Source organism: Aquarana catesbeiana, linkage group LG03, assembly GCF_042186555.1.
Source record: "Aquarana catesbeiana isolate 2022-GZ linkage group LG03, ASM4218655v1, whole genome shotgun sequence".
Taxonomy (NCBI): domain Eukaryota; kingdom Metazoa; phylum Chordata; class Amphibia; order Anura; family Ranidae; genus Aquarana; species Aquarana catesbeiana.
This window is the reverse complement of record NC_133326.1, coordinates 116910443-116937058: the sequence shown is the minus strand read 5'-3', so window position 1 is coordinate 116937058 and position 26616 is coordinate 116910443. Positions and strand designations below refer to the sequence as shown.

The window sequence follows — 26616 nt, the reverse complement described above, 5'->3', positions numbered from 1 at the left end:
TGCGGAACTTCAGTCATTTTTTAAATTGCCATCTATTAAATCTTCTGCCCTTGTTGTTTTAACTTTGGTTAGTAAAACTTTTTTTTCTGCCAGTAAATACCTTATACATCCCACTTCCTGTTTCTTGTCTGGTCATTAGCCTAGACTTAGACATCATACACAGTTCTCTCGCTCACTCTCGTGAGTTTGCCAAGAAGAGAGGGGGGTGAGTCATAAGATGGCCAATGAAAGCTGCAGGGCTGCAGAGCTGGAGGTGTGCATCCGTGTGTCTGTGTAAATCCAGGAAGTGAACAGGCAGCAGCTTCAGCTGCCCACAGTTAAAATGGATGCAGCCAGACTCAGTGGAGAGAGATTTCTGCAGCATATTTGGCAAGTACAGAATCACAGTATATATAAAACACTGTAATATGCAAAGTGGTTGGAGAGAAGCTTCAGAATGGCAAAGATCTTTTTATTACAAATTATGTGAGTAGACTGCAGTTCCTCTTTAAAAGCATTCATTTTATAGACCTTTGCACATTATGTTTTTGTTAACCTAATTATTCTTGTATGTATGGATTATGATTGTCCTGATTACATACGACTTTTATTAATCAGGTTTTATCTAGCACTATTTGAACAGGTGCACACACACCTATAGATAGTTAGATAGATAGATAGATAGATAGATAGATAGATAGATAGATAGATAGATAGATAGAATAACCAAAAGTATTGGGATGCCTGCCTTTACACACACATGAACTTTAATGGTATCCCAGTTTTGGCCCGTATTGTTCAATATTGAGTTGGCCCACCCTTTTCAGCTATAGCAGCTTCAACTCTTCTGGGAAGGCTGTCCACAAGGTTTAGGAGTGTGTCTATGGGAATGTTTGTCCATTCCTTCAGAAGTGCATTTGTGAGGTCAGGCACTGATGTGGACGAGAAGGCCTGGCTCTCAGTCTCCGCTCTAATTCATCCCAAAGGTGTTCTATTGGGTTGAGGTCAGGAGTCTGTGCAGACCAGTCAAGTTCCTCCATCCCAAACTCGCTCATCAATGTCTCTATGGACCTTTCTTTGTGCACTGGTCCAAATCATTTGGCAGAGGGGGGGGGGGGGGTTATGGTGTTGGGTTGTTTTTAGGGGTTGGGCTTAGCCCCTTAGTTCCAGTGAACGGACAATTTCATGCTCCAAACTTTGTTGGAACTGTTTGGCGGTGACCCCTTGCTGTTCCAGCATGACTGCACACCATTGTACAAAGCAAGGTCCATAAAGACATGGATGAGTGAGTTTGGGGTGGAGAAACTTGACTGGCCTGCACAGAGTCCTGTCCTCAACCCGATAGAACACCTTTGGGTTAAATTAGAGTGGAGACTGCGAGCCATGCCTTCTCGTCCAACCTCAGTGCCTGATCTCACAAATGTGCTTCTGGAACAATAGTCAAACATTCCCATAGACACACTCCTAAACCTTGTGGACAGCCTTCCCGGAAGAGTTGAAGCTGTTATAGCTGCAAAGGGTGGGCCAAATCAATATTGAACCCTATGGGCTAAGTCTGGGATGCCATTAAAGTTCATGTACGTGTAAAGGCAGGCGTCCCAATACTTTTGGTAATATAGTGTAGATAGATAGATATTTCAAGACTATATAATCAATATACTATTTCTATCAATTTAAATTTTTATATAACAATGCATACAAAATGACATCTAAATATTTTGTTGATAAATGGTCATATATAATGATATTATACTTAAATATGTTACATTTTCTTTAATTTCCTGCAGGTTAACAATAATTCCTTTTATATACTATGCTTTGTTTTCAAATTCATACCCCTAATGCATTTGTAATTTATGATGTTTATTTATGGAATCATGCAATCTTTTCTATCCCTGCTGCTTGCATATCTTTCTCAATCATGCTTCCATTGGGGGTATTTATTACCATACTCTGGTATAGAGACTACACATACATTTCCGTTAATTATGTTTGCAGAATTTTTTTTTTACGTAAAGAAGAGGTGATAACTGAAAACAAGTTGCTGCCAATATAGTATTCCATTTCTCACTGATAATTGTCTACCAGTCTGTCTGAAGCACTTATATCCCCAGAAGAACTTGCTCATTAAAGTGGCAGAACACCCACATGTCCGTGTCTCTCTATGACTACTCGTCTGAAGTCAGATCTCCAGGGATTTCACCTGGCGAATGGATTCCTGTGTAGGAACAATCACTTCTGAAAACTATCTTTGTGGTGTTACATAATTTTATTCAAAGCAAAACTAAAATACTAAATAAAAAAAAAAAAACAAAATAAATATATTTGCTGATTCATCTGTATCTCTTGCGTTTTTATTTATGTTTTATTGCCCAAAAGGTTGAATGCACTTTTAAAGAGTTTGAATTCAGCATAGTAATATATAGGAAGTACACAGATAAACAACGCGCCAGGCATGAGGATAGATGTACACATTTTCGGACAGGCTTTCTTTGATTTGGGATTCATAAAATCTCATTTTAGACATGGAAGGAAAAATATTCTTAAAGTCAAGCTGACGCTAATAGAGGAGCTAACTGGATTGGACAGTTCCTGAATAATGGCCCGTACACATGATCCGAAAATCGGATGAAAAATACCGCTTTCTAATCGATCGTACAATAATTGGATCGTTAGTACAGAGCTTTTGAAAGCCAATCACCACAGTTCATCCGATATTATCCGATCAGACAAACACAAACATTTTTCTCGTACGATACCACATCGTACAATTTTCGTTTAATCAGTACAGTTGTCATCCGAAAATACAATAGAAATACACTACAACACATGACATTACTTCCGATTTTTTATTCTGTCGTATGAGAATTTTCGTCACTTTAGTAACCTCTCCATTTTCAATATTCTTTCGTCCGATTTCCGGATCGTGTGTATGGGCCATTAGTAACATTTTTGCAAATTTTGCTAATAGTTATATTAAAGCTGTAATGTAATACAAAAGACACTTTAGCCACTTAAAATAATTGTCTGTAACAATCAGACCCACAAAGCTCCAACATCATGCAGCTAGTATGTAGGATTGAAACAAAAAGGCATAAAAACTCATTTTCTATTGTTTTTTACTGGTAGCAAAAAAATTAGAAAGTAAAAATAGTGATTTTCAGTGTCTTAGTGCATTCTACACACATCATAACTAAAAGCAGTATTAAATCCAAAATCCAAAATGTAATATATTGCAGCATACTAATCATTAGTGTGGTGGCTGCATTAGTTTGCTTTTCTTTGGCTTTTCCCCTCTTTTTTCACCCGGTGATCTGGCCAGTAACACACCTCCTCCTGTATCAGTGAGACTCAGCTCTGGATGAATGAGCACAGGAGGCACAGTAGATGGGGGGGGGGGGGTAGTGCTAAATATATTAGCAGATCTAGATACACAAACTCCAGCTCACACTTTACAATCACAGCAAACAGTTGTTTTCCCCCTTTGGGATAAGGTTTTGTATGACTAAATAAAAAGCTGATCATTTGAATCACCCCTGCCAATGTTAAGTGGTTTGTCACATCCATGTAAACTGAAACATTCTGCTGGAGAGCTAAAGTGCTTGTGCTTTTGAAAAACAACAGACTTGCTGGCTGGAATACCAGATAAAAATGGAGGAAAGAAAGAAAGCCTAAAAAAAAGGAAATGAATGCAGCCATCACAACTAAGCTGTAATATATTAAATGTTTGCTTTTGGGTTCAATACTGCTTACAGTGGTTGTAAAGGCAGAGGTGTTATTCATCCCTTGTGATAGACTGATAAAATAATAATTATAAAAAATAACATTAACGTAAAGTGTCACTAAACCCAGGAGCCGGCATTTACTATAGCTGGTCTCCCACAATACACGGAATGTGGAAATGCAATAGTTTTAGTAAATATAAACTGCTAAATAACTTTTTCTCATTAGCCGTTAATGCAGTCTTGTGACTTCTATCAGTGTCTTGTTAAAGCTTGTAGGAGAAGTTTTCATTCTCCCATGACTGTCCTATGAGGATGCAGGACTCCTGACCCTCTACCTGGACAGGGCTGATTGGCCCTGTGTTGATTACATGTACCCTCCTAAGAAAAAAGAACTCTCCAGCATTACACACAAACTGAGCATGTGCAGCTTGTCCCCAAGCATCTGTACTTTCCAGAGTTGGTTTGGGGACTCTGAAAGAAGGGGAGGATCGGAGAAGACAGGATCAAACAGCCATTTTACACAAAGCAGAGCATTAACCTCTTAGTTTCCACAGTGAGTATAACAAGCATGCTTTACTGCATGTACAGACCGATTTTACTGTTGTAAGTTTAGTAACACTTTGAAGGTATAGTGTAAGAAAAAAAATTAAGGCGAACATATTAGTAGGTATATGTAAACGGTGTTTGCACCACACATGTGAAGTATCACCACCAACGTAATAGCAAGGGCAGCAATTCTGGCACCAGACCTCCTGTGTAACTCTAATCTGGTAAACTGTAAAGACTTTTAAAACTATAGAAATTTTTAAGTACTGTAATTTGTCACAATTCCATGGGCACATGCAATTTTAAAGCGTGACATGTTAGGTATATATTTACTCGACATAATGGCATCTTTTATATTTTACCAAACAGGTGGGTATTATATTGTGTTTTTGTGCATTAAAATTATTTAAAGTGTAATTTTTCCCAAAAAAGTTGCTTTAAAAAAAAAACGCTGTGCAAATACTGTGTGACATAAAAAATTGCAACACTCACCATTTTTTTCTCTAGGGCCTCTGCTTAAAAAATTACATAATGCTTGTTTTCCACCATAAAAAGCAGATTTTTACATGTATGACAGAAATATCAGTATTGGTAGGCAAGTGCTGCTATTGCACGCCCATTGGTAGCCACCCCCCTGGTGAGTCTCACCCACCATGTGGCTTAAAGTGGTTGTTAATCCTTACATATACCCAGTGAAGTGACTGCCCTCAGGTGATACAAAGAGATAAAACAAATACTCCCATAAAAGTTATACCTGTTTATCTGCTAGATTCACTTCGCTACATCTAGTCAAAGTCTAGAATTTATAAAGCTTGTCTGAGCTGTCATAAAAAAGAGGAGGGGGAGCTGAAATTACACTCTGCAGATCTCATTAAGGAGAGCTCTGACAACCGATTGGAGGGAAGAGACCCCCACCTTCACACAGCACACAGGAACAGAGCTGAGGCTGTCAATCAGCTGGAGATCCCTCCCCTGTCACCATTTTTCTCTTGGTGTCAGGAAAACTTGTCAGAAGTTGACACTTAGTTCTCTTAATTTAGACAAGTATATAGTATAGAGGGATATGCTTTGTTCATATTTCCTGTCTGAGGTTTACAACCACTTTAACCGCTTGCTGGCTGTATATATACAGCGGCAAGGCGGCTCTCTTGCGCAGGATCACGTACCTAGTACGTGATCCTGCACTTCCGGGTCTGAAGCATGGGCCGCTGGACACAGCAGGAGCTGATTGGCGAGTAGAGTGGACTCGATTTCCGCCTCCACCCGGCGATGCTTTGGTACACAGTCAGAATGGTGGTCTGTCTATGTAAACAAGGCAGATCGCCATTCTGTCACTACAGAAGACATGGATCCTGTGTCTCTACTAAGCAGGGGTACTGATCCATGCTTTCTCCTAGTACAAGCACCTCATCCACAGTACTAAAGCACTGGTCAGGCACACATTTAACCCCTTGATCGCCCCTGATGCATATTTTTTAGCACTGATCACTGTATTAGTGTCACTGGTCCCCAAAATTGTCAAAAGTGTCAGTTAGTGTCCCGACTGTCCGCCGCAATATCGCAGTCCCACTATAGGTCGCTGATCACCAGCATTACTAGTAAAGAATAAAAAAAAAATATGTAGCAGAATACATATTGGCCTAAATTGATGAAGAAATTAGATGTTTTTAAAAAATTTTATTGGATATGTTTTATAGCAGAAATGAAAAAATATATATATTTTTTTCAAAAAATAAAAACCGCAGAGTTAATAAAATACCACCAAAAGAAAGCTCTATTTGTGGGGAAAAAAGGACGTACATTTTGTTTAGGTAGAGAGTTGAACGACTGCGCAATTGTCAATTACAGTAAGGTACTGCCATATTGCAAAAAATGGCCTGGTCATTAAGGGGAGTTAAATCTTCTGGTGGTTAATTGTAGCCTGTGGTGGGTGAGATGTGTTAGGGGTGTAGAATCTGTCGGGAGTCAACAGTGTGTTCTGCCAGCTTGAGTAAACCAGGTTGGAGTAGAGACAACAGGCATACGGCTTGTCTTTCTGTTTCACAGCAGTGTTGAGTGTGAAGGGCTCCTGAAAAGGATAGTCCACCTTTACAAAAAACCTGCCTAAGCAGGTAAGCCATGTTTGTAGATCAAAACAAACTGTGCAGCTCTGACTAAAGATGAATAATACCCTTGCTATAGGTGTAGGCCTTTTACATACCTTATGAAGCCTGACTGGAATATACACAGGATGTTGCCGTGAGGCCTAGTCATCACTACTCACCTCCACCATCACAGGAGTGAGCTCTTTCTCTGATTCAAACCCCCTCACATGTCCTTTCTCTCCCCTGATGAAGTATTTCTTAGTTCAGCACTCCTGTGATGGTGGAGGTGAGCAAGGATGACTAGACCTCCCTGCAACATCCTGAGTATATTCCAGTCAGGCTTCATAAGGTATGTAAAAGTGGTGGCCTGATTAGCCACTGAGGGCAGCAACTTTATGATGCTGGAAAGACCTAAAAACAACTGTACATATTCCTGTATTAGTCATATACAATGTTCTAACCATAACAGAAATGTCAAACTGTCACATTATATTGAGGGCTGCAGTGATCATGAGTTGATCTAGTCTATTGTGTATGCCATACATTTATATATCCAGCAGTTAAATATCCCCACTATTTTTATTTCTGAACATGCAAGGAATGTATGCTTGCTTACCCTTCTGTTTGCTTTCGGGATATAAAACCAAGCCCTCCATGCATCCAGCTGCTACATCAGTATACATTATAATCTATTTATGTATTGTGTTGTTTCTTTTCTAGATCCTGAATTCTCCGAATATTTGCCGCCTGCTTATTGACCTAGGCCTGTCTGACTTTGTTTTTAGCTCCTGTTAAGCTAGCTGTTGCCTGAAAGCTGGACAGCTGCTCCACCTTAGGGCAAGAGGCTAGCTGTTATTAGTTGAGTACTTCCTCACTCAGCACAGTACAAGGCTACGCTTTTTATCCCTACTCCCTCTGCCTAAGATGGCTCTGTACATAGCACCAGGAACCATATTCAGAATATATCCAACATAAGCAAAATAAATAAATTCAATAAAAAGATAACAGCATTTTAAAACGCATTAGCTCAGTTGAAATACTAAGACATTAAACAACTTTACAAATATAACCTCTCACCCCGGTTTTTCATTTCCTGCTCTTTGAGCGCTGCCATCCCAGACCTGTGGCAGTATAAACACTGCCCTGTGACTCTGCTTTACTGATTTGTTTCATTCAATGTCCTCACTGCCAGGAGCCGTACATTATTATTTTTTTGTAGGATAAATGTTGCAATCATTGGAGATCACTACTAGCTTGAAGCAAGAACCCCTTGCATGACTTTAGCTACAGTGTAGAGAGCACAAGTCTTCAGACTACCACTAGACCAATACGTAGATACATAGTTGCCTAGATGTACATTTCTACTTCCACAATTGGCTGTCTATAATCACATGCACCGATCATCCATACCATTATGACCACTGACAGGTAAGTGAACATTATTGCAACAAGCAAGTATTGCAACTGCAGCATGTGAACATGTTGTTCCTGAAGTTGATGTGTTGAAAGCAGAAAAAAATGGGCAACTGTACGGATTTGAGCGACTTTCACAGGGGCCAAATATTAATAGCTAGACAACTGGGTCAGAGCAACTCTAAAACTGCAGCTTTTTTGGATATTCCCATTCTGCAGTGGTTAGGAACAACCAAAACTGGTCCAAGGAAGGAAAAACAGATAACCGGCAATAGGGTCATGGGAAGCCAAAGCCCATTGATGCACATGAAGAACAAAGGCTGGCCCGTGTAGTTTGATTTAATAGAAAAGCCATCATAGCTCAAATTGCTGAATGGTTGTTCCAATCAGGCCCGGACTAGCCATAGGGCACACCGGGCGTTAGCGGGAGGTAAGCACCAACCGCGGTAACTGCTTTCCTCCCGCTGTGCAGATCCAGCCCCAATCCCCCCGGAGCAGCGCACAGAGGATCCCACACATATGGCTGAGCTGGCTGCTCTGCTAAATAGAAGGATTAAGGAGTGGGGAGGGGGTGGGGCCCAGAATGACACTCGGGCAGGTGCCGCAGCCAGGGGTCATGCATACATGTGACCGGCAGAGAGCCAGAACCGCATTATAGAGGTACAGAGAGAGCCCGGGGAGCCCAGAGAGTGAGAAAGAGAGATATCTACTATACATAGAGAGAGAAATACTGTATATAGAGAGAGTGAGAGAAGTACTGTAGAGAGAGGGAATTACTTTGTACAGCGAGAAAAGGGGAAATACTATAGAGAGAGAGCAGGGTGAGTGCTGAGAGCTACTGGGGGAAGAGACATCTACTGCACAGAGATATACTGAGAGATCTGCTATACAGAGAGAAAGTTAGAGCTGTACTGTGGAGAGAGAAATAGAAAGAGATCTATACCGAGAGAGAGAGATCTACTATAGAGAAAGATATCTCATGTTCAGAGAGAGAGATCTACTATACACAAAGATCCCATATACAGAGAGATATAGATAGATCTACTACAGTGAGAAATAGAGATCCCTGAGAGTGAGAGAGAGAGAAACAGAGGGGGATAGGAGAGAGAGAGAGGAAGAATGAGAGAGATAGAAAGAGAGAGAGGGAAGTAATGAGAGAGATAGAAAGAGAGAGAGGGAAGTAAAGAGAGAGAGAGAGAAATAGAAGGAGAGAGAGAAGTAGACAAATAGAAAGAGAGTGAGAGAGAGAGGAACAGAGAGAGATAGGAGAGAGAGGGGGGAAGAATGAGAGAGATAGAAAGAGAGAGAGGGGGAAGGAAAGAGAGAGAGAGCGCAAGAGATAGAGTAGACAGAAAGACAAAGAGAGAGAGAGACAGAAAGATCGAGAGAGAGAGAGAGAGAGAGAGAGAGAGAGAGAGAGAGAAGGAGAGAGAGAGGGGAGGAAAGAAAGAGAGGAGAGAAAGAGAGATAGAGAAATAGAAGGCGAGAGATAGATCTGTATAAGGAGAAGTGTGTTATACAAAGAGATCCCATATACAGAGAGAGAGAGAGATTGGGAGAGATCTACTATATAGGTTACTAGGCTACTATATACTATATAATATAGTAGGCTACTAGTAGGCTACTATCTATAGTAGGCTACTAGGCTACTATCTACTATCTAGGCTATAGGCTACTTTCACACTGGGGTGGGCGGCGCATTGGCGGTAAAGAGCCACTATTTTTAGGGGGGCTTTATCGCTGTATTAGCTGCGCTATTTGGCTGCTAGCGGGACACTTTTAACCCCTGCTAGTGGCCAAAAAAGGGTTAAAACAGCTCACAAAGCGCCGCTGCAGTGGCACTTTGCCGGCAGTTTGGTGGCGCTGCCCCATTGATTTCAATGGGCAGGGGCGCTTTAGGAGCGGTGTACAACGCTGCAAAGATGCTGCTTGCAGGACTTTTTTTTCCGTCCTGCAAGAGGACCGCTCCAGTTTGAAAGCACTCGGGCTTTCACACTGGAGAGACAGGAAAGGCTCTTTACAGGCGCTATTTTTTAACACTGTAGTGTCTGTAAAGCGTCTCAGTGTGAAAGTAGCCAGAGAGACAGAAATCAAAATCACAGAGAGCTCCCATGTACAGAGGGATCCGATATACACAGGGAGAGGGGTCCCATAGACAGAGAAAGCCACTATTCACAAAACAGGGTTCTGATAGACAGAGAGATCCTCTATATAGAGAAATCTACTATGCAGAGAGAGAGGGGGGAGATACATGGATATATCTGCTATACAGAGCGATCCCGTATACAGGGAGAGAGAAAACTACTATACAGTTGATATATAAGGAGAGAAGGGTCTTATACATAGAGAGATCTGATATATAGAGAGGAATCCAATATGCAAAGAGAAAGTGATCTACTTACATATATATGATATACAGAGTGCTGGGGGGGGGGGGGGATTGCTAAGCGCCCAATTCTGTGTGTCCTCTCCTGGCTCTCCCGTCCCGCTGATGATGTCATCCTATCAGCAGAGCAGGGGGCAGAAGGACCTGAAGATCTGCACAGAGAGTGGGAGTCTTTTCATATTAACAAGTGGATAATCACAATCCAGATCAGAAACTCCTCCCTGCATTGCTGATAGGATGACATCTGTGGTGGGACAGGTGAGCAGGGAGAGGACACACAAGCTGAATCCAGCCTCTGCCCTGCTGTGATTGCTAGGGGTATTGTGATGGAGGAGGTTGTGATTGCTAGGAGCATTGCAATGTAAAGGGGCACTGTGATATGCAGGGGACTGCACTGTAAAGGGGCACTGCAATCATTAACCTGGACCCCTCCCCAGTCCCTAGAAAAATTGGCTGCTCAGCCTTAAATGCCCAGGCCTATTTATTGTCCCAGTCTGGGTCTGGGTAGAAAGGTGTCAGAACACAGATTGTATCGCAGTTTGTTGTGTATGGGGCTGCATAGCTGCAGACCATTTAGGGGGCTCATACCCATATCCACACCCAAAAGCACCTATCATGGGCACATGAACTGAACCAGGGAGCAATGGAGGGTAGCAGTGGATAAATAGCCGTGGGGTGGCCACACTTGTGATTGGTCATCACAGCGATCACATGGTACTGTTTACTGTGCTGACACCTCCCCTTGCATAACAACAGAGGAAGGAGAGAGATTGCTTAATTATCAATGGGGACAGAATGAAGGGATCAGCAATTGCAGACATTAAAGTATCTAGTACAACTTTAACTGCTTGCCGCCCGCCCACCGTCAAATGACGGCGGGGCAGTACGGCTCTCATTCTGGGATGCCATCATATGAAAGGCTGCTCTTGCGCGCCCGTGGGGCACGCAGCACGGCAATCGCGGCCGCGCCGTGTTGCTAGGACACGGCGTGACCCCGATCTACGTAAAGAGCTGTGTGCGCGGCTCTTTAACCATGTGATCGGCTGTGTCCAATCACAGTCGGTCACATGTAAACAAGGAAGTGCCGTAATCGGCTCTCCTCACCTCACACTGACAGAGCGTGAGGAGAGGAGAGCCGATCAGCGGCATCTCCTCACAGGGGGACATGTAGGAATGTAATCAGGACACTGATCATCAGTGCCCTGATTACAGTAGTGCAACACAGTGTCATCAATCAGTGCCCACCATTGCCAGCTATCAGTGGCAGCAATCAGTGCCCACCACTGTCCACAAGTGCCACCAATCAGTGCCCATAAGCGATGCCAGTCAGTGCTGGCAATCAGTGCCACCTATCAGTGCTGCCCATAAATGCCCATCACCTCTGTCAATCAATGCCCATCAGTAATGCCCATCAGTGTCGCCCATCAGTGCCACCCATCAATGCCCATCAGTGCCCATCAGTACCGCCTATCTGTGCCGCCTATCAGTGCCACCTATCATTGCCCACCAGTGCTGCCTATTAGTGCCCATAAGTGCCACCTAACAGTGCCCATCAGTGCCGCCTACCAGTGTTCATCAGTGCCACATATCAGTGCCACCTATCAGTGCCCATAAGTGCGGCATATTAGTGCCTCCTCATCAGTGCCGCCTCATCAGTGCCCATAAGTGTCACCTCATCAATGCCCACCAGTTCAGCCTATCAGTGCCCATCAGTGCCGCTTCAGCGCACATCAGTGATCGGCAAAAAAATTACTTAGTTACAAAATTTACTGACAGAAAAAAAGTAAAAAACATTTTTTTTCAAAATTTTTGGTCTTTTTTTTGTAAAAAATAAAAAACCCAGCAGTGATTAAATACCACCAAAAGAAAGCTCTATTTGTGTGAAGAAAATGATAAAAAATGTGTTTGGGTACAGTGTAGCACGACCGCGCAATTGTCATTCAAAGTGCGACAGTGCTGAAAGCTGAAAAATGGCTTGGGCAGGAAGGGGGTTAAGTGCCTGGTAGGCAAGTGGTTAACAAGCACTGTGGTTAACCCCCTCAATATGCATGTTTATTCATTTCCAAAACATTGTGGCAAAAAAATCAGATCACCATGGGGTGTTTAATTTCTGTAAAAGGGTGATTTTGGGGGTTTTCGTACTATTATTGGCATTGTCATTTTAACAGAAAGTAAAGGTGTAGGCAGGTGCAGTCTACATTCTCCACTGCAGGTGGTGCTGATCCGCAGCGGCAATGCAGATGGTTTCTTTGGTCATGGGGGGGTCTTCCGCTGGCAAGTTATAAGTGGTACCGGATGGGTAAGCTTCCCGCCGGGCCTGTTTGTACTGTTAACTTGCTGTCCTAATACAAAGTTCTTTGCAAAACGGGACCCTGAATGTTTACTGCCTACCAAGCTGCACCTATCAAACAATGAAATCTATTTAAAAATTTTTTTTTTTCCCTTTTTATAGTAAAAAATCAAAATCCCAGCATTTATTAAATACCACCAAAAGCAAGCTCTATCTGTCACAAAAAATAAAAATAAATTATACTTTGCACGGAGTGGGGATGAAAAGCCAAAGCTATATTGTAGTAAAAATAACCAACACCCCCTGCAAACAGAGGAAGGTAAAAAAGAGAACTGTTCCAATTAGTGATCAGCCTAATTATTATACATTCTTCTTCTGAATTCCAAACAGAGAGGGAAAACTGGACCAGACAAACTTGGGCAGAAATTGCCCCCATTGACAATCAGAACATTTTGTTTTCAACATATGCTTATCTGTACTGCATCTTTGTATGTAGAAGTGAACATACTAGAACAAGCCAAGCATATATATATATAATTTGTACTGTATATACATGTTAATTTATAGAACCATTCCTAGTTTCTTTACTAGAACATAACCTCTCTCAAGGACACTCTTCTTTGTTTGCTTTGTGTCTATAATAATCTGTTCTCATCTTTTCTAAATCATTGCTTAAATTATTTTGTACCTACTTTGATTTTTTTCCCTTATCTATTTTTCTTTTTTGGATCTTGAATTCAGGTTGTTTACCTGCTTGTGAAGTTTTATTGCTCGTCATGTGACCTATGACTTTCCAACTCTCTTTACGGCAATTTCAGTACTTTATTTATTACTCTGTCTATTTCCTACCCATTTAATGCCTCAGCTGTTGCTATGTGGTGGGCAGCTGCTCTCACCCTTAGGCTGAACCCGAGGAGAAGGCTAGCTGTTACAAGCTTGTAGACTTTAGTATGGTTCCTGCCCTTGCTAAATTTGTATGGATGCCTCATCATGACAGATCTATATGAATAAAATGCTGATCTCTGTTTCAGATCAGACAGAAAATACTATGTGTTTAACACATATATGTGTTTAGCTGAGATGGGCACATATTGAAAGTGTATGTAAACCCTAACAATTATCTGCTCTTATTTGCTACCTTTTATTTTGCTGAGCACCGGGATACATGATAACATGCTTTATAGGAGTCATCAGATATGTACATTACAAAGCTTAAAATAATTTACAGCAAGGGTGTCTATTTATTTAAAAAATGCCTAATACTTTAATTTACCTATGACCCTCAGCACTATCTATTAGTCATAATGCAGCATTTTTCTTGAAATACCTCAATCAGAAAAATATTGCATTATGGCCACTAGATAGAGCTTAATGATAGGCAATCAGTGTATTAAGCAAAATATGGTCAGAATTTGTGACAGCTGAGCAAATGCTTATTTAATATTCGTCCAGAGATTTTTTTTTCTTTTAAAGGCTCCTTAGACTACCCTATTTAGTGGAAATTTACCTGAGAAAAATCTGTGATGTCTTCGATCCCATTGAAGAGATGGAGCACTGGCTGGGAACCCTGAGGAGATAGCATAGAGGTGGATACATCACATCTGCTCTTATTCATACAAACAAGGCCAAATTTTGTTAAAGGTAAGAAAGCACCTTTATACACATTCCATAAAAATTTTGCATTACGTTAAGCTTTACATACATTTATGTGCAAACTCCCCCCCCCCCAAAAAAAAAAAAACAAATAGTAAGGGTTATAATGTCCTGTGTACTTGAACTTTATTGCAATGTTTTCAGTTAGCATTGTTCCTAGTTTTATTTGTGGACCACAGTACACCTACCCACGTGTTATAGAGAAATGGAGAGTGGGAGGTATTCTGCAGTACTGTCCTAAACACACTAGAGGTGTGAGGGTTGTCACCATAGGACAGAAAGTGTTATTGCCAAAATCAAGTGAAAAAAAGGCAAAATGACCTGAAAAAAAGAAAACAAATGTAGCCACTACATCTGGTGGTTCAGAATAGGTATGCTGTAAAATATTACATTTACTCATTGGGATTAGATACAGTTTAACAGTCCACACTGAGCCACGTGGTGCTGACATTTTACCTGTTTATTATTATAATTATAACTGTTATTGTCAAAATGATTATTATTATTAGTATTAATAATAATAATAATAATAATAATTGTACCTTTTGATAAATGTTCATCTAACTCTTAACTACAAGAACTGCTGGTGGGCTAATACTCTAAAATTTTATGGACTTGCTTTTGCCAACGCTGACTGAAGAAAATATAAGAAAGCAGCCCTAAAAATAAAAGAGTTCAAAACAACCGTGTGAGACATCCAGCTGCTTAGATCTTGTTGTTAATGCCAGCTCTGTCAGTGACCCACTTTACCCCAAGTATTGGAACAACAGCATGTTTTCCTGTTTGTATTGATGGACAGCAAATATCACTGTAATTCGCTTAGACACCAGGCTTCCTCGGTGTGTATGGAAAATGCAGATAGATACACCCACAGACAGATAGATCAATAGATCTGACAAATTAGCATAAAGATAGGCATGGACAGGCGTAGAACAGAGCAGTGGGGGTGCAGTCTGAACCATGTGCCAACTGTCTGTGGGGTACTGCACTGTACTCTGTGCATTACCCAATCCTCACCCCTGCACTATGTGCAATAAACACTCCTGAACCCTGCACTACCTGCTTTTTTGCACCCCTGAACACTACAATCTGCTCTACACACTCTTTTCCCTTTCACTCAATGAGTTACACATACCTGAGCCCTGTACTCTGTGCATTACCCACCCTTAACTCTTGCACTACCTCCGTTACCCACGCTGACTCCTGCATACTCCACATTACCCACTGCTGACCCCTGCACTTTCTGTGTAACACCCCCAAATTCTCAACCCTGTGTGATATGCACTCCCAAACCCTGCAAAACAGATACTATGTTGTACATTTCATACTCCTGACTACTGCACTCTGTACGCTTGGCTGTATATGACATATGCCTGAACCCTTCACTCTAAGTATGTTTTATACTCCTGACCATCTTTAAGGAAGGCTGTATGTAGAAAAGCGTGTGATGGAACAGTATCATTTTAAAAAAATGTGTGGGCTGAGGTTTATATGTGTCTCATACACTCTCGCTTGTGGCAGTCACTAAAACATGTTTTATGGATAAAAGGACTGTGGCACATGTGTGCTATGCGTACGGGTAGTAGGCTACAGATTTGTTTAAGCCTGTCCCTTTGACATTGAAAAATCATTGGCATTGGATACCAGATATGCTAGGTAAACTACACAAACAGAAGATCGAGAGAGGAACGTGAGGTACAAGAAAAATGTTTTTTTAATTCTGACTTACCTAGTAAATTCCTTATCATGGTATACAGCACAGGGCTAAGGTCCTGAAATCATAGACCACAGATTAGATGCTGCTACCTTCAACTGATTGGAAACTGGCAAAAACTTTGCTAGGGCCACCCCTAAAGCATACCCATGTAATCCTGCCCAGTTCATAAGGCCTCATTTTTTAGCAAACAATAAGGAGTAGTCAAGACAGAGCAGCGAGGGACCTGTATCCTGTATTGTACCTCACAATAAGGAATTTTCAGGCAAGTAAAACACACTATTATCTTAATCATACAGTACAGGACAAAGGACTTGTATTTATAAGATACCTGGGGATGGATCCAGGCAATAAAACTGAGGGTGGACAACATAGCAACAGAGAACTGCCACAGTCCCACAAAAAACACGCAGATACTAGCTTAAGGCACCTTGAGACCAAAGCTCACATCAGCTGAGGCCTGAACGTTCACCTGCTAGAACTTGGAAAATGAGTGAAAAGAAGACCAAGTGGTGGCCTTGCAAATTTGGGATACAGATGTTTGATACTGAAAAGCCCAAGAGAGTGGAATGAGCACTGAAGGGAAAGGCAGGAACATGTTCCTTAAGGGAGTAGGGCCTAGAAATTAGTTGTTTCATCAACTTGGCAATGGTGGCAGTAGGAGCAGGGTGTCCTTCATGTTGACCTTCAGGTAGAACAAAAAAGGGCCCCATTATTGCAAAAAGTGGCAATGGCTGCCCAGTAGACACTTGAGAGCCCTAACCACCTCCAAACAAAGGCAATTTCCATGTTATTTTGGGGGTATTACAGAGGGAGGGGAGGACAATGTTTTATTAGCTTGGAAACAAGAGACCACCTTAGGAAAAAAGTAAAATTTTGGGATCAGAATCCCATTGTCCTTGTGTAAAACAAGAAAAGTAAAAAAAAAATAGACAGCTGTTAACTTAGAAACACATCTAACAGATGTGATGTCAAACAAGAAGGCAATATTACAGGTAAGGTCTTCAAAAAGGAATGTTTCTAATTGGTTTAAAAAAAGGGTTTCTGAAAGGCAGAAAGCACCAGGATGAGATACCAAGGTGACACGTGAGGTTGAATTGGGGGAATTATATGAGCAACTCTCTGCAAATGAGTCTTGATAAGGGATTTTGGGGCAATCAAGAGGTTTCTGCAAGAGGATGGGTTAGACAGAAACTTGTCCCTAGTGGGTACTCAGGGCCAGATGCTGGTCAACATCAGCCTGAAGGACATTTAAAATTCCATTGATAAAAAAATTTTGAGGATTAAGCCTTCTGTTCTTGCACCATGCAAAGAAAGTCTTCCATGTGCGATGGTAAATCTTGTGTGAGTTGGATTCCCTTGCTCTGAGTACATTTCTTTGAGTAGGTTGGGAATAACCAAGTGAAAGATACCCCTATCCTTTAGGACTTTAGCCTTTAGCCTTTAGCCATGCTGTTAAAGTCAACAACTGAGAAGCAGGATGGGGCCAGTAAGTCTAATCTATCTGTTTGGAAGACACCAAGGATTATCCACCAGAAGTCTGAGCAGGTCTGTGTATTACATTTTTCTGGACCAATTTGGTGCAATGAGTATTACTCTGACCCTTTCCTCTTTTATCTTGAGCAGCAGTCAAGGGAAGATCATCAGAGGGAAGGCATAAACCAGTTGAAACTAGGTCCAAGGACTCAGCAGAGCATCTACTATAAAGGCTGTAGTATCCCTGTTTCTGGCCATGAACGTGTTTGGTGTGTTGTTAAACCTGGTAGGCAGAATTTTCACATCTGCTTTTCCTCACCTTAGAAATTTTGAAAGATTTTGGGGTGCACTCTCCTTGGTCTAGGCAGCTTAGAAAATCCACCTGACAATTATCCACTCCAGGAATATGGACTGCAGAGAATGCTGGAATCTAGGTTTCTGCCCATGAGAATATTAGGCTAACATCTTTTAGGGCTAAGCTTCAGGTGCCCCCATGATGATGTATGTAGGCTACTGCTGTGCACTGTCCAAACTTTGACTGGGTGACCTTGTAAAAGGGAGGTCCAATGTTTTAGAAACAAATCTGATGGACCATGGCTCCTGGTTGTTGTGGAGTTGTAAACTCTACCTCAGCCTGTGAGGTTCACATCTGTCGTTGGAGACAAAACGAATGACTGCACCCCAAGGATAAGGAAAATTGTTTTATTGGTATAAAAACATCTAACATGAAAAACCATTGAGGTTACAGCATTACGACAGCACATAGGGGAGCATGGTTGACGCGTTTCACAAATTTCTTTGTTTCTTTGCTTAGTCATAACCCATAAGCACTAGTAGTTACATGTTTTAAATAGTAATGACACAGCTGAATGACATAAAAGTGCTTAATTGGCTCTGCTCAAATCACACATCACAAAAAAACACAACACAAGTAAAATCAAAAAGTGAACGTGTGTGTGTGTGTGTGTGTATATATATATATATATATATATATATATATATATATATATATGTACAAAAAAAGAATAAAAAAAGGAAAAAATATAATGAAAAAAGTGCATAACTCATGTGCTTGTCTTAAAATCGCATTTTATCCGTTCCCAGTTCCACTTTAGGTGTATATGTATATGTTTCTACAGTGGATGGATAATAAATAAGCTAAACACATCCACCTAAAATAGAAAATCACCTCAAAGGGACATGTAGAAAGCAGATAAAGTGACAAAGTTGCATGAAATGATACATGATACATTTTGTAAAAAACAGGGGAAGAAAGATGAGTGAGTGATATCTATTACAGAGGTACAAATAGTACACAAAAATTATATCTGTCATTATCATCTTTCAAGTCATGTGAAGGAATGACTTTCCCGATTCCAAGGTAGGACTGGACACCCATCAGGGAAAGCTTTGTTTGGCTGGACAGAATCATTGGTTGATCCCAGGATTGGATTTGCTTGGTCTATGTCTTAAGGATGGGTCTGGAGTGAAACTGGGCAAGGGGAATTGCCTTGAAGAAGGGCCACCATGAAGCCCAGTGCACCTCATGCGAAAGCAAATTTAGGGGTGTTGTTATGACCTGGGGATCTGACAGTTGGACCTTAGGGAGGTGATAGACCTTCCTTCCAGTCATGGAGTTCTCTTTGCAACATTAGAAATTATAAATTGACCAAGAACTGCATTCATGGTGTAATATAACTTTGTAGTGTAGAGTGGAGAGTGATTAACATTATCCCCTCTTCACTATAAATACCCTGCTAAATGAATAAATGTTTTTATTATTATTATTAAGTACACTGCAGTGTCAATTTAAATAGTTAGCGTGGCCCACTGCAATGTCATGTCTTTTATGAAGCTGCCAACCCTGGCTAATCTCTGGTACAGACTGTGCTGTTTTTCACTCTCGGTAGCTTCTTGGTATTTGCAATTTTATGCTTCCGGCAATTAGAAAATGTTGGGCATTGAGTGAACTGATTGGCATTGCTGAATATTCTGAATCCCATTGCACACCCATGATCTTCACGTCATCTGATTGTAGGCCTGTCATGGATGATGCAATTAGGTTTTTTGAAGTAATTTGTGGTAGCTTGATGTGTAAATTGCAGGGAATGGTTACACAGAGATGCACTGAATTACAACAAGACCAAAACAATACATTGTGACAGCACGCACACTGTAGCATTATAAGCGTGCAACTTTTTCACAGTATTTTGCGCTTTCTTAGCCTGTGACAGAAGATAATTTTTTCCTGTCTGGGAAACTGAAAGTTTACCTTGCAGTTTCATACATGAAAATGATATCTAATTAGCTAGTTGGGTATTTTTTAAATGTATAAACCTTCATTTTACCATTTTGCTGTGGGAATAAGGGATGGGGCAGCAAATCTTACTGCTAAAGGTCTTTTCCATAAGTTTCAGTGGCCTGTCACATTTCACTGTGCTGGAAAATAGCAGCCTGCTATGTTATCACTAATTAGCTGACAAGGCATTTTAAACTCAGAGCAGAAATTACTAATGGATTTATCAGTGCTTCCTCTAATCCAGTGCGGCACCTGTAACTGCACTGGAGCCTTAAATAGAATTTACACAGTTACAGCAGAAGAGTTGGCATTATTTCTACATATAAAATTCAGCCTTTATGAGACCATTGCCCGTACACTGACATCAGGGCAAGCTAATTAAAAAGCAAGCCTGCGTGTTGGAAATCCAACCATGCTCCGTCCATTTTATGTAGATTAGCAAGATTGATTGCACTAGGCAAATGGAAGAACTGCACCAATAACATACATTTATTTTGTCTCTACCTGCCATTTATAGGTAAATATTCTAGCCAAAAAAGTTTTGTTTTATGTTTGGATAGAGTGGGAAAGGGTGGTCCCTCCACACATGCCAGAGTGCTGGGTGTAATACTTGACTCTGACCTCTCCTTCAGCCTCCACATCCAATCACTGGCTAAATCCTGCTGCCTTAACCTCCGCAACATCTCTAGAATTGGACCCTTCCTGACTAAAACCACAAAGCAACTTATTCACTCCTTGATTATTTCCCGCCTTGACTACTGCAACTCTCTCCTTAATGGCCTACCCTTACGCAGGCTATCTCCCCTTCAGTTTATTATGAATGCTGCTGCTAGACTAATACACCTCACTAATCAATCTGTGACTGCTGCTCCTCTCCTCATCGCCCCCAGCTACATCATCAACCTCATCTGCAGATATCGCCCAAATCGTCCCCTCCGCTCCTCCCAGAACCTCCTGCTCTCTCGCTCCCTTGTTACCTCCTCCCATGCTCGCCTTCAGGACTTCTCCAGGGCCTCTCCCATCCTCTGGAACTCCATGCCCCAGTATATCTGATCAGCCCCTAACCTCTCCACCTTTTAGGAGATCCCTGAAAACTAATTTATTCAGTGAAGCCTATCCCACACCCACCTAACAACTGTCCCGGAGCCACCCCCATCAAATCATTCCCTGCAGCTAATACCTTTTGTACCACCACCCCCTCCTTTTAGAATGTAAGCTCTATGAGCAGGGCCCTGTCCCTGTCCTGTCCCTTCTGTATTGAACTGTACTGTAATTGTGCTGTTCTCCGTCTACATTGTAAAGTGCTGTGTAAACTGTTGGTGTTATATAAATTGTGTAAAATAATATAATAATAATAATAATAATTTCAGTCTGCATCCCCATTGGGGCGATTCATTTTCTCACTTTCCTCACTTTCCACACATCCTCCCCTAGAAGTCAGGGTAAGCCCAAGGACTCACACCCTTCATCCTAGTGAATAAAAAAAAACACATACAAAAGTAAAAGTGACAAACAGTGGAGGGAAAATAAATTAAAATAAATAAGTGGCCGTGCATGTTCACTGGCCGAGCCCTGAGTCCTGTAAGAAAAAAATTGCCCCAAACTTAGCCAAAAGGCCCAGCCCTAAAAGGCACAGTGCAGAAAAAGTTTTAGTGACTGTGACCATGTGCCTTTTCACACAGTGGGCTCCCACAACCAAGTGTTACTATGAGCACCCCCTAGGGCCGCCACTCCTAGGGGGCACAGACACCGCAGACTCTCTGCCTTCCCAGCCCATGGCCAGACAAGGTAGATCCACTCAAATCAGGGGGAACTGGGCTCTTCTAGTTTACCCAGGGAAATTATTCTCGGCCCCGACCTGCCTGCGGGCACCTCGATTTCTGCTGATACTAGCCTTCTAAGCCCCCATCACTCCAGCAGGGGTACATAACCAGCCACTCCAGCTCCTGGTCAAGCCAGAACAACAGCACAGCACCCCTCCTGGACACTGATAAGAACAGATACTACACTTTATCTTCACCAAATTGTCAATTGACCATTGTCAATGAGAATGAAAGTGAGGGGAAATCCAACACTTCAGAGACTTCCCCAGAACAAGAGGTATATGGTAGTCTTCTTATGGAGACACCTGTTCTTGGAACAACTGTTTAAATGCTGATGCAGAAGCGAATGGCGTTTAATGTTCTTCCACTACAGGGTGCTTTTCGTCTTTTTTTTTTTTGGAGCAAGAAAGTCACTTTGAGTCCTCAAAAGTACAGGAAACATGTTTAGTAAATATGCCCTGCTAGGCTTAATGAAAATAAATGGGTTAGTATGCAAGCTTTGAACAGATGGACCTCTTTATTTCTCTTTCCTTACCTTTCATCTGCTCTGTAAATTTTCCTTTTTTACATTCTCTCTTGTGGGTCCCTCAGCAGCTTTGCTGCGTGTATCTTCATATGCCCTTATGCATGTTTTATGTACAATGATGCACATTTTTATACACTTTATGGCTTGCGTTTTTTTAATATGTTATGCAAACTGAGGTGAGGAACATATAAGAACAAAGATTTTTGATTTTGGTGCAGCTGCATTTGTGGTACCTTTTCAGAGATTAATAAAGCATCAGTGATGCCAGTTAGAGGTAAACACAATGGTTGATTGAACATTTCTGGCAAGTTGTAATTGTTACAAAGGTCAAAGCCTAAAGCCTCGTACGCACGATCAAATTTTCGGCAGGGAATTGTGTGATGACAGACTGTTTGCCTAAAATCCGACCGTTAGTACGCTCCTTCAGACAATTGTTGTCCAACTTTCGGCCAACAAATGTTGGATAGCAGGCTAGTAAATTTTCGGCGGACAACGTTCTGTTGTCATATTTTTGTATTGTGTGTACACAAGTCTGTCACACAAAAGTCCAAAGTACAAATACGCATGCTCGGAATCAATGCTCACCAAACACGACAATAGCAGAAGGTCCCCAAAGAGTGGCGCTCAAGAGCCGAAACTCCACGCAGTACGTCACTACGTTTGTGTTTGTTGGACGACAATTGCATAACGTTTGTATGCAAGACAATTTCACGGCACACGCCTTTTGGACAAAAGTCTGACGCTTTGTTGGCCAACAATCCGATCGTGTGTACAATCCAATCACTGTGCCCATCAAATGCAGCCACTGTGCCATCAAACGCAGCCACTGTGCCATCAAACGCAGCCACTGTACTATCAAACGCAGACACTGTGCTATCAAACACAGTCACTGTACCATCAAACGCAGCCACCGTGTCATCAAACGCTGCCACTGTGCCCATCAAACACTGCCACTGTGCCCATCAAACGCTGTCACTGTGCCCATCAAACGCAGCCACTGTACCATCAAACGCAGCCACTGTGCCATCAAACACAGCCACTGTACCATCAAAGCAGGCACTGTGCCATCAAACGCAGCCACTGTGCCATCAAACGCTGCCACTGTGCCCATCAAACACTGCCACTGTACCCATCCAATGCTCCCATTGTGCCCCATCAAATGCCCCCACTCTGCCATCAAATGCTCTCACTGTGCCCCATCAAATGCCCCTACTGTGCCATCAAATGCTTCCACTATGCCCATCGAATGCAGCCAGTGTGCCCGCCTACCCGCTGTCTGCCCACCACTTACCCTGTCTCGGTGAGGCAGCGGGTGATGGCGACGGGCGGTGTCCTCCATGCTCCTCCTCCTCCGCTCCTCCATGTCCTCGATGTTGTCTTCTCCCGTCCTCTCCTATGATTGGACGCCTGATAGGCGTCCAACCACAGCGCCTGTTGTTTCAGCCAATCAGGTGACGGGTAACAGACCCAAGCACTTGATTGGCGGAGAGGCGGTTCAGTGTTAGGAAAGCGAATATTCATTCACTTTTCTAAAACAGCTGGGTGAACTGCGAGCGCCAAGCATGGCGCTCACTGTTTACCTCTTTGACGCCTATTAGAGCATATGGCTCTAATCAGGTGCTTCAAACGAAAACCCCGCCGCTGTAATTCAGGCGCCCGGCACCCCGAAGAGGGGCCAGGCGCCTGAATAGGGGTGGCAGCGGCGGTCATGGATAGATTTATGCAATGCATGAATCTATCTATTGGTCATAGAGGGGGTGGCTGGAGAGAGGGGGCAGCGCCCATGCGCCCTTCTGGACGCACCGCCACTGTTGCAAACCTGGCCTGTTAGTGGGTCCTATGGACAGGAGTTGAGAACCACTGATCTAAAATGTAAGAAATATTAAAAAAAAAAAAAAAAAAAATGATTAGGTATGCTGTGCGAATAGGAGCACATAACAAACATATAGCTGTAGCAGGGTTTTCTCAATTTGACTGCAAAAGTGGAAATTAAGTATAACTCTATCTTTCAGTAAATTGTGAATGAGAAATACAGTATAAATAAACTGCATGTCTTCTCATTACAACAATCTTATTGTTTTTTTTTTTATTACTCATAGATTTATCTCACATCTCTGCTTTTTAACGGTATACACATACATGAATGTCTGGATAGATTAAGGGGTGTTCTTTATAGTTTTACCTAGACTTCCCCTTCAGCAAGGAATTCTATATTCATGGGTCACAAACAGCCTAATATACCACACCTCACTACAGCAAAAAATAGGTTAAGTACCAGATCAGCGGGGGTGAAGAGCAGCAATTAGGCAGCGATTTCCCAAAGGCCTCTTGGGAATTAGATGCCTCTTGAGCCAACCAGTGTCTAGTATGGAGAGGCTCTCAGAACATGAGAGCAGGGAAACCCAAGCACTTGTGTGTCACACAAGGAGAGAGAAAGAGTCCAATCACATTTCAATGCTGTCTAAATATACAGCGCACCACCAGTATTACGCTTAACTATATCTGGGAGGATAATACATTATCTATATAATATTATTAGCCATGCCAGGGTTAAGTAACAAAAGAAAAAGTCATGTACAGTCTAAGCATAATTATAGGTAAATATGGAATAAAACGATCATCCAAAAAAAATTTTTATCATCAAAGCAGAACTCCAGACAAAACTATGGAGAAAAAGAAAACAAATAATACAGCTTTTTCTAAAATATTCTCCCTGATTTCAGAGATTTCCCCCATAATACTCAATGTGATGGCCAGCAAAATTCAACCAACTTCCTCTGAGCCCAGGTCATCCTGGATCTTCCCCAGCCTGTGACTGAGCAATAAAAGGAGAAGCAGCACAGTGATGAGCCGTTGCTCTGCTTTCTCTTCCTATCAGCATGCTTTCTTGTCAGCACATAAACTGGCTAGCTCAGATCATAGCAAATGACATTATGCAAACAATGTAAACCATAAGCATTCAGTGGAATATAAATACATCAAATACTAGAATAGCCACAGAAGACCACGCGACTGCTATAGGGCTAGAAGCCCAAGGAGATCATACCTGTCTGGCTCTATAGTGATTTATGCATGTAGCAACATCATTTGTCAAATACATTTGTAATAAATATAGTTTAGGAACTGCTTTAGGATTGCTTTGAAAGCAATTAGTATTCTGTGTCGCTAGAGGAATTGCCTTTGAGATGGAAATTAGAGAAGCAAGTGGAGCCCTTAATGATTTTGCTATGAGGCCCCATCACACATAGTTACGGTTCTGATATTAATGCTGATGTTTCTGTCTCTACAAAATGAGCAGATATGCACAGACAGACCCGAGTCCTTGCCAACTTCACAAACAGCTGGAATCCTAGAATTTGGCTGCAATTACTATCCTGCCCTTATTTTTACTCTACTGAATTTTACTGCTTAAATAATTAATAAGACATGTAAGGAAATTAAATAAGTAATGTTCAATGACACTGGCCCGCCCAAAACATAACATACTGCAATATGTGTTATTCATATCTTTATATAAAATGTATGTCCAGCCAATTTTTATTTTTCAGTTCTTTTTTAGCTAGAGTTGGGAAGGATTAGAAGCCCTGGTGGGTTTTTACTGTTACATTTATCTTCTTGTAACAATAATAATACTTTAATCAGTCAGAAAGTAAAGGAAAATTTGCAACAGGGAAGCAGGCAGCAATAAAAAGCTTTACCAAATGGGTCAATTTGGCAAGCTATAATCCTTCCATTGGCTCATGCTCACGCAAAGAATTGAATTCAAAATACTAACAACTTACAAAGCCATCCACAATTCAGCCCCCAGCTACATAACTATCCGAGTCTCAAAATACCAACCTAATGGTTCTCTTCGTTCCTCTCAATACCTCCTGCTCTCTAGCTCCCTCATCACCTCCTCCCATGGTGACCTCCAGGACTTTTCCAGAGCCTCTCCCATTCTATGGAACTCCCTATCCCAATCTGTCCGATTATCTCTTATGCCGCGTACACACAATGGGAATTTCAGCCCGCAAAAGACCGATGAGAGTTCTTCGTCGGAAAATGCGACCGTGTGTATGCTCCATCGGACTTTTGCTTGTCGAATTGCAGTCAGCAAAAGATTGAGAGCATGTTCTCAATTTTTCGGTCGGGAAAAGTTCCTATCCGAAAATGCGATCGTCTGTGGCAATTCTGACGCGCAAAATTCCTATGTATGCTTGGAGACAATTCGACGCATGCTCGGAAGCATTGAACTTCATTTTCTCGGCTCGCCGTAGTGTTGTACGTCACCGCGTTTTTGACGGTCGTAATTTCAGCGAACTTTTGTGTGACCGTATGTATGCAAGGCAAACTTGAGCGGAATCCCGTTGGAAAATCATATCTTTTTCCGTCAAGAAGTTCCATCGTGTGTACGTGGCATTACTCTGCTTTTAGAAGATCCCTAAAAACCATCCTCTACAGAGATGCCTCCACCTAACAACTGTATGTTGATTATCTCCATCATCTCATCCCCCCACAGTTATTACCTTTTTGTACCACTTGACCCTCCCTCCTAGATTGTAAGCTGCATTGAATCGTATTGTAACTGTACTGTGTGCCCTCATGTTGTAAAGCACTGTGCAAACTGAGCTATAGAAATCCGATATTATAATAATAATAATAATAATAAAATTTCCAATCTGAGGATATTTTTGCCATATAACTACATCTTTGCCCAGGC

General features: G+C 41.8%; 1 protein-coding gene across 5 annotated transcripts in view; it reads right to left on the bottom strand.

Annotated features, from left to right (window-relative positions):
- LINGO1 (leucine rich repeat and Ig domain containing 1) overlaps positions 1-26616 on the bottom strand; it is a 595405-nt gene that overhangs the window by 286671 nt on the left and 282118 nt on the right. Inside the window, exon 3 of one of the 5 annotated variants that reach the window (XM_073619045.1) lies at positions 13931-13990. The exons of the other annotated variants lie outside the window; for them this stretch is intronic. Within the exon in view, the coding sequence (XP_073475146.1) occupies positions 13931-13962 (32 nt within the window). The 5' untranslated portion in view covers positions 13963-13990. The remainder of the gene's footprint in view (positions 1-13930; positions 13991-26616) is intronic. 5 annotated transcript variants of the gene reach the window in all.